At 34.4% G+C, this 13,889-nt stretch overlaps 1 protein-coding gene across 3 annotated transcripts in view; it reads right to left on the bottom strand.

The window, feature by feature from the left end:
- Positions 1-13,889, bottom strand: part of AGO3 (argonaute RISC catalytic component 3) — a 112,386-nt gene that overhangs the window by 81,105 nt on the left and 17,392 nt on the right. Inside the window, exons 1-2 of one of the 3 annotated variants that reach the window (XM_058553669.1) lie at positions 9,448-9,513; positions 1,238-1,302 (exon numbers count right to left, since the gene is read on the bottom strand). The exons of 1 other annotated variant lie outside the window; for it this stretch is intronic. In XM_058553669.1, coding sequence (XP_058409652.1) covers positions 1,238-1,287 — 50 coding nt within the window. In that variant the 5' untranslated portion in view covers positions 1,288-1,302; positions 9,448-9,513. Of the gene's footprint in view, positions 1-1,237; positions 1,303-9,447; positions 9,620-13,889 lie in introns of those variants that run through there. One more of the 3 variants, XM_058553668.1, reaches the window with a different exon arrangement.

The raw sequence follows: 13,889 nt of genomic DNA, 5'->3' as shown, positions 1-13,889 counted from the left end.
GGGCTGGCCCCAACATTAAACTACTTTTAAGTTCATAACTGCTAAAACCTATGCTTCAAAGGGAATCAGCTTTTCTGAGGACTATCATTTATTATCATCTCTCTTCACTTTAACCTCTCACTAATATGATGCAATTAATTGATATATTGAGAATTTTAATGAAACTTTAGTATGCCAAGTTAACAAAATGACAAATCCAGGAACTGCAAATTTTCATTTCTTATCTCAAAAGATACTGTGGCAAAGGGCAGTTTATTAGAATGTTCATCAGGCAGGCATGTGGAAATAAGAGAAAAAACTCTCCAAAATAGTAATTTATCTAGTCAGCTATAGCAGCAATGGTGCTCACTGTATTAGGAAGAAGGTTTGGTTGGGAAACTGCCAATTTGCAAAACCTTTAAAATATGTTGAAACATAAGTATTGGAGAAGAAATCAGTAGATGAGTTTTTAGTCCTATTTTGCCACTAAGTTGTTATGAAAGTTACTTGGCCTCTCTGACTTTAGTTCTTTTATCAATAACAATGGGATAAAAATCTCAGGGCTGTTACAGGGACCAAATGGTATATCAGTGAAAGTACTTTGGGGGAAAAAAATAAATATGTATGATACTATTTTTATATAAAAATTTAAGCATAATTATCTCAAAAATATACTTCAAGAATTATATTGAAGTATTGTAGTCTTCCAAACAACAAACAGATACATCACGATGCAGTGGCATCAAATATAATAAATTAACACAAAGAATGAATTCTGGTAATTAATAGAAACTGTGAACTGAATTTTCTCTGTATTGTAGTTGTGCTGCACTAGCCTTTTATGATAACAGTGGGAGGGATCCTTTGATCTTTTGTTCAAATATAGAAATTTTAGCAAAATATTTAAGTGTATACTGTTAAGCCAGCTTCTTAGCTTATGATACAGGGTAAAACCATGACAACCAAAATACATAAAATATTTTAACTTCTAAAGCAGTACTTAGGAAAGCAATTTGGGAAAGAAAATTTGAGTAAATAGGGATAAGAACTTCTAACCAATCTTTAGTGCCTTCCTTTTACTAATAACTGTAGTCTGAGGAGGGAAGAATTCTTGTAGAGTATAATATGATGCACTTTTGTAGAACCTCAGGATAGAAGTTAAAAATTCTTCAGAATATCTGGCGATTACTACAAAAATGGGACCTATTTGAGTACATTAGGTCTTACAAAGGGCTACAGCCTACCTTCCCACTCTTACCTCAACCACCACTTTCTACATTCTGGTACCAAGTCTTTTGACTCCATCATGCTCTGGTGCACAGACTGTAAAGTAAAATTTAATATTGGTTTCAGTAAGTTCCACTTTACCATCTGACTCATATAGCAGAAAAATGGTAGGAGAGGGAAACTTTAATGTAAAAAGGAGGAGAAATTATTTTTCTGTCAATTGTTACTATAAAGCTCACAGAGACCCATCTTCATCTCATTTTTAGGTACCTCTTAACTCTCTGCTCCCAAAAGGTAGAATGGGAAATATTATTCTAGTCTATAGGAGAAGAAATGAAATAATATTTTCCCCAAAAAGTGACTTTTCATATCAGTTTACTATTCACAGCTAAAATAAATTCATCTGTCACTATAGTACAAACAGAAAGAAGGAAGATTGCTAAGGTATAACAAGATGCTAAAATCACCAAGAAGTTTATAAAACACAACTAAAACAGCTTGTATTCTTCCAACTTCTAATTTATCTTCATAACTCTGTAGTAAGTAGCAGAGAAGGTAACCAATGAATACTTTTGCATGAAAATAAAGTTTAAAAGACACAGAGCAGGGAAGAAAAGGGTTATACTTTAGATCAAATTTTTAATACTTTGTAATATAAAATCTGTAGTACACCAGAGCATTTTACTATAAACTATCTTCACAGTCATTTCACATGGGTATGAATTTTTCCATAATTTTATATAACCACACCAGCTAATCTAGTGGAGTAAATATTTCTAGAATTCACAAATAAGTGATAGATTACTTTAGATTGAGAAGTGAATTTTTTTTTTTTTGAGGAAGATTAGCCCTGAGCTGACATCTGTTGCCAATCCTCCTCTTTTTTTGCTGAGGAAGATCGGCCCTGGGCTAACGTCTGTGCCCATCTTTCGCTACTTTATATAGGACGCCGCCACAGCATGGATTGATAAGCCGTGCGCAGGTCTGTGCCCAGGGTCCGAACCTGTGAACTCCAGGCCACCAAAGCAGAGTGCACGAACTTAACTGCTACATCACCGGGCTGGCCCAAAGAAATGAATTTTTAACTCAATCTGGCTTACGCTAAGAACTCTCCTCTACAACACTTCTCCCTCAGGCCACCACTGACTTTTGTTTTGTTTTTTTATGAGGACGATAAGCCCTGTGCTAACATCCGTGCCCATCTTCCTCCACTTTATATGGGACGCTGCCACAGCATGGCTTGCCAAACGGTGCATCGGTGCACACCCGGGATCTGAACCGGCGACCCCCGGGGCCGCCATAGCGGAGCGAACACACTTAACCGCTTGCGCCACTGGGGCAGCCCGCCACCACTGACTTCTTAAGAGACATGGTCTCTTTTCAGCCTTTACACTCCCGGCTTCTTTTAGCATTTGCTACTGTGATCCCGTGATTAAGGAAACCATAATCCTTGCCTTACCTTCTCTGAAACAGCTTCTACTTTGTCCTGGTTCTCCTACCTTTCTAATCTCTAAGCCTCTTCACCAACACCCCTGAAACAATAGTATCCCCCAAGATGTATCTTCAGTCCTCTTGTCTTGACTCTACACACTTTCTCTAGCTTTTAACTGTCACCTATATGCTGACATATCTCAAATCTCAATCTCCATCTTGACTTATTTCCTGAGCTCTAGGCACTTATTTCCAATAATCTATTGAACTCCATTTTGACGTTTCTTATACAATTCAACTTGCAAATATCCAAAACAGAAAATAAAAAACTTGGTCCTTTCCCCATCTGTTATTTCTGTTAAAGCCATCACCATTACACAAGCTAGAAACTATGAAGCCATTATTATCTCTTCTCTTTCCCTACACACCTAAATTGTTCATTTTTCTTCTAAATCTTCTATCTAAGCCCTCCGTTCATCACTTCTGCCACTGCTGTTACTTAAGTCTTAGAACACATTACCTCTAATCTAGAAAAGTAGGTACCAGAGGTACTAGGGGGTATGTTGGTATATGAGAAAAAAAGTATTTATATTTAATTTTCACCTAACAATTAAAAATTAGGATTTACTAATATTCATGAATATTGATTGACACTGGTGCCCTCACTTAATCCATGTCAGATGGTCAGGTGTAACACATGGTATACCATGAATCCTAAGAGAATAATGAGAGTTCTGTAACATATATGAGTTAACAGTGGAACTGTGATTCATTCATTTCAGCATGTTGCAACTTATTTCAGTTCAAGCGTGTGACACACATTCGATCAAGTTTTTGGCACATTAATCTCAAAATTTCAAATTATTAAATATATTCTTAAAAAGTTTATTTCAAAATATTGTTTCCCACCTTTAATTTTTCTATAGTTACGCAATATGTTAGAATAGTAGTACATGTCTATAAATTAAAAAATTTTAAATGTGAGTACATATATATATATTTATCTATTTATTGTGGAGTGCATGGTCAAATATATTTTAACTAATGGGAATGTGTGACCAAAAGTTTGAAGGCCAGTGATCAAGACTACAGCAACAGCCTTCAAAATGTTCTCCAGGACTCTCATCTTTCTCTTTTCTAATTCATTCTCCACACTGCCATTAGTTACACTTTTAAATACAGATGTTCCTCACTGCTCAAAAGCCTCCAATGGCTCTCTACTGTTTCTGAATTCACGAAAAGCCTTAGCATGGATTTAAGATCCTTCATAATCTACCCCTTGGCTAACTTTTCAGACTCTAGCTACTCTATTGATAGTGGTGTACTTCTGTTACACAAACATGTTATACCTTTGCTCATGCTCTCTCTATACGGATTATTCTTTCCCCCGGTCCACTGTGCAACCATTCAGCTCAGATACCATGTCATGGACCCCGCATCTTCCTCTCTACCCAAAGCAGGAATCATTACTCTTTCATCACAGCATGTAATGAACATCTCACAGAATTTGTCACTCCATACAGACTATGAAATCCTTGGCACGGATCATGTCTTTCTTATCTTAGTATCTCCAGAACCTACACAGTGCCTGACACAAAACAGAGACACAATAAATTAAATAGTTAATGAAAACAGAGAAGATCCGAAAATGATCTTTAAGTTTTAAAAGTTTCTCCAGAATTTAGAATTATAATTCCAGTCAGGGTCCATATATCTTTAAACTAGTACCAACAGCATTCTACCTTGGTACAACCATATGGTAAACTCAGATAATTGGTTTAAATTGATTTAACTCAGTCTAAGAAAGAAACTAGAGCAAACTAAAAGTAAAAAAATCAAGGCACATCCATACAATGAAATACTATACAGTTGTTATTATAATTTAAATCTACACAAATGGATAGATGTTAGGAATAAATCCTACCTACTAGTCCCTGATGTTTAGCTATAGATTTATTTATAAAAGTAACTTTGAATTTCAAACATATTGTGGGAATATTAGCCAGATGACTGATTTCTACTGAGCAATTTATTTAGCTGCTACTTTAAAAGAATTTTGAGATTTGAAATAATCACCATCTGCTGGCTGTCCTAGCTTCCAAATGATTAACTAACAAGGAAAATAAAACTTGCTTATTAACTGACATATTTTGTATGGTACAGTTTCCCCAAGATAGCTAAACTCTCAAAACTATACCATTTGATTTTCACCAGTAGTATTTTCTGGAGTATGTCCTCTAAATCATTTTAATCAGAAGTATACCCCTCTATAGATATGACACCAAAAGAACAAATAGTAAAAGAAAAAATTAAATGGACTTCATCAAAATAAAAAATGTTTGTGCTTCAAAGGACACCATCAAGAAAGTGAGAAGGTAACATGCAGAAAATCTTTGCAAATCATTATATCTGATCAAGTCCTCTGATAAGGGACTTTTAGCTAGAAGCTATAAAGAACTCCTACAACTCAATAATGAAAAGACAAATGACCCAATTTAAAAATGGCCAAAGGACCTCAATAGACATTTGTCCAAAAATATACAAATGGCCAAGTACACAAAAAGATGCTCAACATCATCAGCTGTCAGGGAAATGCAAATTAAAATGAGATACTACTTAACACACTAGGATGGCTATAATAAAAGACAGATAACAAATGTTGGTGAGGATGTGGAGAAACTGGAATCACCGTACACTGCTCGTGGGAATGTGAAATGATGCAGCCACCTTGGAAGAGTCTGGCAGTTCTTCAAAAGGATAAACACAGAGTTACCACATGATTCCACTCTTAGGTATGCACCCAAGAGAAATGGAAACACACGTCCACACAAAACCCGGTACACGAATGTTCACAGTGGTATTATTCATAAGAGCCAAAAAGTGCAAATAACTCACATATCCATCAACTGATGACTAGATAAACAAAATATCCAGACAATGGAATATTATTCAGTAATAAAAAGGAATGAAGTACCGAGACATGTTACAACATGGATGAATCTTGAAAACATTATGTGAAGTGAAAGAGGTCGATCACTTGAAAGGCCACATGTTGTATAATTCAATTTATATGAAACATCGAGAAAAGGCAAATCTACAGAGACAGAAAGTAGATTCATGGTTAGGGGCTGTGGAGAGGGAAGCAATGGGGAATGACTGCTACTGAGTATGGGATTTCTTTTTGGGAAGACGAAACGTTCTAAAATTAGATTGTGGTGATGGCTATACACCATCTCTGTGAACATACTGAATAACACTGAATTGTACACTTTAAAGGAGTAAATTGTATAGAATGTGAATTTTACATCAATAAAGTTGTTATTTAAAAAAAGTATGTTCCTCTCCTGGTGGACTACCCAATTATAACACTATGCCAACAATATTCCTAATAACAGCAGAAAGGGAGTTCCTTCAAACACTCTGGTCTAAGATTTCCATTTAAAAGCCAAAATGGTATCAATATAAATTTATTTTTTCCTTCTAAAATTCAATCATCAGAATTACATTATATCCATATGCAATATGCAAATATTGGCACTATGCTATCAATCATATTAGAATAGTAATAGTAATCATAGTAGTAAATGATTATAAGATGTTTAATTTATAAAAGAAAATTGAACTAAAAAAAAATTCAACCACAATCTACTACCAACTACTTCAAGATTCCCTCAAATCTTTATTCATGTTTAAAATAGATCTTGCAGTTACAGGCATGCTGTATATACAATTTTTTCCCATCTATTTCACTATTTAATGATTTTTAATAAATATATAATAGTCTACTCAAGGTTTATCCCCACATATATTTAGCAGTTAGGCAAACTAGCATAAAATTTCAAATTACAGAATTTATACTTACATCATAATATTTCTAAAAATATTTGATTTTGAGACCATTCATTTGTAAAAAAACAAAACAAAACTAGAAACATTTGAAATCTGCTTAACAGGGCTGGCCCCATGGCTTAGCAGTTAAGTGCGTGTGCTCCACTACTGGTGGCCCGGGTTCGGATCCTGGGTACGCACCGACGCACCGCTTCTCCGGCCACGCTGAGGCTGTGTCCCACATACAGCAACTAGAAGGATGTGCAACTATGACATACAACTATGTACTGGGGCTTTGGGGGAAAAAAAGGAGAAGGATTGGCAATAGACGTTAGCTCAGAGCCGGTCTTCCTCAGCAAAAAGAGGAGGATTAGCATGGATGTTAGCTCAGGGCTGATCTTCCTCACAATAAATAAATAAATGAAATCTGCTTAACAAACTTGCTCTTTTACCAAATGATCATTTTCAATCAAAATCATTAAATAGGAAAAAAATACACACATACACCCCAAAAGAATAACAAAAGGACAAAAAAAAAAAAAAAAAAAACGGACAGCAGGTCTGAAGTAGAGAAGTTGACTCACAAAATGATTCCCAAGCATTTCCTGGATATTTTGTCCAGGAAAACTCCTCTGACTCAAGTGGAAACTTGCTTGGCATGATACATCATTTTACTATTATGATTAATACCATAGTGCCAAATATTTGAGCACGTGGCATATGGACAAGAGAAACTTCATATGTGTTGATTTAAATACTGCTGCATTTTGGCCCATAACTGTTTAGCTAATACTGAAAAGGAATTAGAAAGTTCTATCTAGTTTCTTCTAACTTTTAGAATTCCAGTTGTTGAAATGTAGGAACTGAACCAACTTCAGAAGCCCCAACAATTTTTAACTGACTAGTTATGTAGAAATATTGCAAAATGTGAAGACAAAAGCTAGTCTTTTGAGGAAAATAAAGGGAATAAGTTTTGCCGATGTTGACATAAAATCAAGTCAATATTATTAACAAAGTATAAAGTTGACTTATGCCATTTTCAGAGTCCTAAAGAAGTCCTTTAGCTCCTATCAAAACTCAAATAAAAGGTACATGATAAAAAATTTCCATTTGGAAACATCTAAATTACAGATCCTTTACTCCTAGTGGCAAATAATATAATAAGACAAAACAACCTAAAGATGAAATATAATTAGAGATGTCAACAGGATCATAAGTTAAAATCAGAATGTACCACACTAATTTATTACATATATTTTCCTCTTAAACTTCACCAACATGTTGAGCACCTACATGTGAACCTCTATGCTACACAACTTCATATACACACATATAATACACAATTACTCCCTTACCCCCTACCAACACAAAAGTTAGGTGGGCGAGGAAACAAATCTAATAAACAATTTTGTTCTTTTTTACCTAATATTACTGCCACTGCCCCAGTTCCTCATATCTCATCTGAAATACTAAAAAAATCCTCAATTGACATTCCTCTAAGCCCCAAGCCTCCATCTCACACCACACCCTCAATTTCAACTTATTTTATCTTCAAGTGATTTTTGTTTTCCCAACATTTTAGTCATATAATTCTCCTATTCAATAAATAACCTATAACAATCCTCAGCTACATACTGCTAAAGTTAGGGGTGAGAATCTTAGGCAGGGCAAGGTGGAAAGGCAGTAGTAAGGAATTCAGCTCAGTAATATCTGCTTTAGACATTCTATCAGTTAAGAGATTTACTTAGATTAATAAATGCCTTTTTAAAATATAAACATCTACCAGAAGGGTCAGGATTATCCTTTACTCAAATTTACTACACCCCAGTTTTAAGAACCAAGAAAAAAAGAAATTAAGAGTGCAGCCTGAGAGAGTTATGTCCCTGTAAGAGGATGGTGGCTAACAGAAAGACAGACAAAAGAGAAACGAAGGAGACTAAGACAAAGACTACTCTACAGATCCTGGCAGAGAAGGGTAGGGCACTGAAAATCCACATCTAGGCATACAAAGCTCTCTACAATGTCTAGTTCTCTCACCTGTCCCCCACTATCACACTCACCCCATTTTACTTTTATAAGCACTTCATTCACTCTACTGAGTACTTATTATGTGCCAATCATTGAGCTAAGATCAAGGCTACAAAGATGATAAAGAATATTCCTTTTCATGAAGAGGTTATACTGAGAGAAGACGGGAGTAACAAATAATTACAATGCACTAAAAATACTACAACAAAAGCGTACACCAAGTATTACAAGGTCATAGAAGAATGAACTACCATCTGACTATGGAGTTCAAAAGGTTTGTCTTGAAAAATAATAGAAGTTTGCCAAATAGACAAGGGCAGAGAGGGCATTCCAGGTAAGAGCTGCAGAATATGGAAAAGGATATAGGTTAGAGCCAAACTAAGAAGGGTATGCTGCACTAAATTTGGGATGTTATTCTGTAAGCAACAGGGAGCTGAGTAAATTTTAAAGTAGGGGAGTGATGTAATCATATTTTTTTTATTTAAAAGGCTAACTATGTCAGAAGTGTGAATAATTAACTAGAATGGAGAGAGAGAAAGATGTTAGGGGAGACCAATTAGAAGATCATCACAATAGTCTAGATAACAAATAAGGGTCTGAAACCAAGGCAGTAGCAATATAAATATATATATAGATATACAGCACAGATATAATACGTAACAGCAAGGGAAAAGATGCTCAGTCTCATTTCAAGAGCATATAAAAATGATTTGGACCTTTTCTATTAGCACAGAGAAAACATGAACTCATGTTATAATGGAAAAGTTTCAAGATTGTTTGTAGATTTTTCCCACCATCACACCTCTGGAGTACAATTTCAAAACAAATTACCATGTGTTCTTGGTGGAACTGTTAGACATTATCATTGTTATTCAGATATACAAGATAAACATAATTACTAAAGCAAAGGCAAATACCAACAGGAAAAGATCTCCACGACTGCACAATTCTTACCTGTTCACTCTCCTAGGACACTTGTCTGGTTTAATATCTACCTCATAGAGGTAGACATCAATCTTTGGGATTTCAACTTGAAAACAGTTAGCCAGCAATTTAATAGGTTTGCCCATGGTGCCATAGCCAGGTCTTCTGGGCACCATTAGTAGGGGCTGGGCCCCAACGGGTCCTGCCAGGGAGGAGAAAAAAAAAAAAAAAAAAAAGAGTAACACTGTTACAAGCTGCATTTGATAACCTTGTCAACCAGAGTATGTTAGAATTTTAAGTACAGCTGATAACAGTTGAAGCCTAGTGCTGAAAGATGACATCATTTCTAACAATTCAACTTCTTTCATCCCAACTTACTCTCCTCATTAAAACAAATGCACACACAAACAAAAAAAACTGAGTACTTCTGGAAAATTGTTTTGGAAGGAGTAGAAAGCAGGGAAAACAATCACATAAACCCAGGTGAGCATGAGCAAGCACACACAGAGATAAAGAGTGTGAGACCAACAGCAAAGTAAACTTAAAGAAAATAGGAGATAATAAGGATAACAGCAAATAACAAAATAAAAAACAATATACAATGAAAAGGAGCAACAAAGCACAAAATCAATTATTTGAAAAGATAATTAAAATCGATAAACTCCAGGCAACATCGATTTTTAAAACAGGAGAAAAAAGGCTTAAACAACCAATATTAGTGAAAAAAATGATATCACTACGGATACTGAAGACATTACAAACACTGTATCAATAAATTTGAAAGTTCGACGAAACAGACAAATTTCTAGAGAAATACAGCTTACTGACACATAAAAATATATAAAATTTATAAAGTCCTCTGTTGGTAGAAATGTAAAATGGTGCAGCCGCTTTGGAAAACAGTATTGTGGTTCCTCAAAACATTAAAAATAGAATTACCGTAGGATCCAGCAATTCTACTTCTGGGTACATACCCAAAAGAACTGAAAGCAGGTGTTGAAGAGAGAATTGTACACCTATGCTCAGAGCAGCATTATTTACAACAGCCAAAAGGTGGAAGGAACCTAAGCATCTGGAAGGAACCTAAGCATCTACTGATGGATGAATGTATAAACAAAATGTGGTACTTACATAAAATGGAATATCAAAAAGGAAGGAAATTCTGACATATGCTACAACATAGATGCATCTTGTGGACGTTATGCTAAGTGAAACTGACTAGTCACAAAAAGACACTGTATGATTCCACTTATTAACACCTAGAGTAGTCAAACGCATAGCGACAAAGTAGAAGGGTGGTTGCCAAGGTCTAGAGGAAGAGAAGGGGGAATTTTTGCTTAATGCGTATAGTTTTAGTTTGCAAGATGAAAACAGTTTAGGAGATTAGTTGCATAGCAATGTGAATGTACTTTACTACTACCAAACAGTACACTTAAAAATTACTAAGATGGTAAATTAAAAATTACTAAGATGGTAAATTTAATGTTATGTATATTGTATCACAGTTAAAAAAAAAACCCCCAAGTGATATCTTCTAGCATTAAGTTTTTAAAGCTCAAAATGTTGTAGCTTTGTTAAAGTTCAAACAATAAATTCAGTTAATAAATTAATAACTAGTATCTAATGAACTTACATTTAAAATATCTGAAAAGTCCAGTAACTCCTTGAAAAAATTAAATCCACAGTTTAAAATATTTCCACACACACTAAATGATTCCAGATCCAGATGGCTTCACTAAAGAATTATACCAAACATTTAAAGGAAAAAAAACCCAATCTTATACAAACTCTTCCAGAGAATATGAAAAAAGTAAACATACCCCAATTCAACTTATGATGCCAGAAAAACTGATTCTAAAACCTGCCAAGAACATTAGGAAAAAGGAAAATCATAGGACAAAATCATTCATGAACATACATGTAAAAGTCCTAAACAAAATGTTAACAAATTATATCTGGCAATATATTAAAAGGACAATGTGTAATGATGAAGATGAGTTTATATCAGGAATTAAAAGTTGGGTTAACAACAACTTTTTTTTTCACCGTGGATGCAAGTACGCTCATAAATACTGCCTGCATCATTTATTTTTAAATTTTGTTGTCAGCCACTTTAAAAATCTATTCTGAGGGCATAATTTTTCCTGCTATCCGAGACTGAGATAAGTAATATTGAGAAATTCTAAACTAGATCATAGTTCTGGTGCTGCCATTTATCTAACCATTTGACCTTTGTCAAATATTAATAGCCCTGAAACTCTATTTCCTAATCTATAAAATGGGAATAATACCTGATCTGCCTCTTTCTTACGAATCTTGTCAGGATCAAATTAGAAAATGTACAATAGCTAAAATTTATGAAGCTCTTATCATGTCCTGGGCAATGTGCTAACAAATGCTTCACATGCACTATCTCACTAATTCTTCATACAAACCTTATAATGATTTTATAGATGAGGAAAACTGAAATGATTTGACTAAAATGTCATAGCTAGTAAGTAGCAGAACTAGGATTGGAACCCGCCCTCCCGGGCTCTCTAATTTGTTCCATCTATATATTTGTCTATGCTTTTGCCAAAAACACACTGCCTTGATTATTATAGTTTTATAGGAAGTCTTGCAGACAGCGTCAGTCCTGACTTTTTTTTTCTTCAATATTGTGTAGCTATTCTGGGTATTCTGTTTTTCCATATAAACTTTAGGATCAGTTTGTCAATATCCACAAAATAACTTGCTGGGATGTTGATTGGGATTGTGCTAAATAAATATATAAATCAAGTTGGAAAGAACTGACATCATCTTGACAATACTGAGTCTCTCTATACATGTACATGAAATACCTTTACATTTATTTAGATTTTCTTTGATTTCTTTCATCAGAGTTTTGTAGTTTTCCTCATATAGTTCTTGTATATATTTTGTTAGATATATAACTAAATTGGATTTGTTTGCTTCGTGCTAATCTAAATGGTATTGTGCTTTTAATTTCAAATTCTAATTGTTCATTGTTGGTCTATAATTCAAGACTTATTATAAGGCTACAATAATCAAGACAGTGTGGTAGTGGTCAAATAAACAAATAGATCAACACAACAGAATAGGTAGCCTCAAAATTGACCCACACAAACACAGTCAACTGATATTTGACAAAGGAGCAAGGCAATTAAATGCAAAAAGGACAGTCTTTTCAAAACAAGTGGATATCCACATTAAAAAAAAAAAGAAATCTAGACAGACTTTATACCTTTTTCAAAAATTAACTCAAAATGGCTCATAAACCTAATTGTAAAATGCAAAACTATAAAACTCCGAGAAGATAACATAGTTGAAAATTTCGTGACCTTGAGTTTGGCACTGACTTCTTAGATAAGACACCAAAAGCACAATCCATGAGATAAAATATTGGTAAGTTTTCGTTAAAATTAAAAACTCTATTCTGCAAAAGAGAATGAAAATACAAGCTACACAGACTGAGAGAAAATATTTGCAAAACACATATCTGATAAAGGACTAGTATCTAAAATATACAAAGATCTCTTAAAACTCAACAATTAAAAATAGACAAATGATCTAAACAGCTATCTCAGTAAAGAAGATATACAGAAGGCAAATAAGCGTACAAGATGCTCAACATCATATGTCATTGGGGCATTGCAAACTAAAACAATGAGATACCTCCCCACACGTATTAGAACGCTAAAATCGAAAACAATGACAACAACAAATGCTGACAAGTATATGAAGAAATAGGAACTCTCATTCATTGCTAGTGGGACTGCAAAGTGGTACAGCCACTTAGGAAGACAGTTTAGTGGTTTCTTTATAAAACTAAACACACTCTTACCATACAATCCAGAAATTAAGCTCCTGGATGTTTACTCAAGTGAATCAAAAACTTACGTCCACACAAAAATCTGCACATGAATGTTTATAGTAGCTTTATTCATAATTGCCAAAACTTGGAAGCAAACAAGATGTCCTTCTGTAGGTGAATGGATAAATAAACTGTGGTACATCCAGACAACAGAATATTACTCATCTCTAAAAAGAAATGAACTATCAAGCATGAAAAAATATGGAGAACCTTAAATACATACTGCTAAGTAAAATAAGCCAATCTGAAAAGGCTACATACTGTATGATTCCAACTATCTGACAATTTGGGAGAAAAGACAGAACTAAGGAGACAGTAAAGACATCCATGGTTTCCAGGAGTTCAGAGGGTGGAAAGGAGGGAGGGATGAATAGGCAGAGCACAGAAGATTTTAATTCTATTCTGTATGATACTGTGATGGTGGATACATGTCACTACACATTTTTCAAAACCCACAGAATGTAAAAAAAAAAAAAAAAAAAAAAAAAGAGTTAACCCTAATGTAAACCATGGACTTTAGTTTATAATAATGTACCAATATTGACTCATTCATTGTAATAAAACATACCACACTAATGCAATAATAGGGGAAACTAAG

This window comes from Diceros bicornis, chromosome 13 (genome assembly GCF_020826845.1).
Source record: "Diceros bicornis minor isolate mBicDic1 chromosome 13, mDicBic1.mat.cur, whole genome shotgun sequence".
Lineage (NCBI taxonomy): Eukaryota > Metazoa > Chordata > Mammalia > Perissodactyla > Rhinocerotidae > Diceros > Diceros bicornis.
This window is presented reverse-complemented; position numbering and strand designations above follow the sequence as displayed.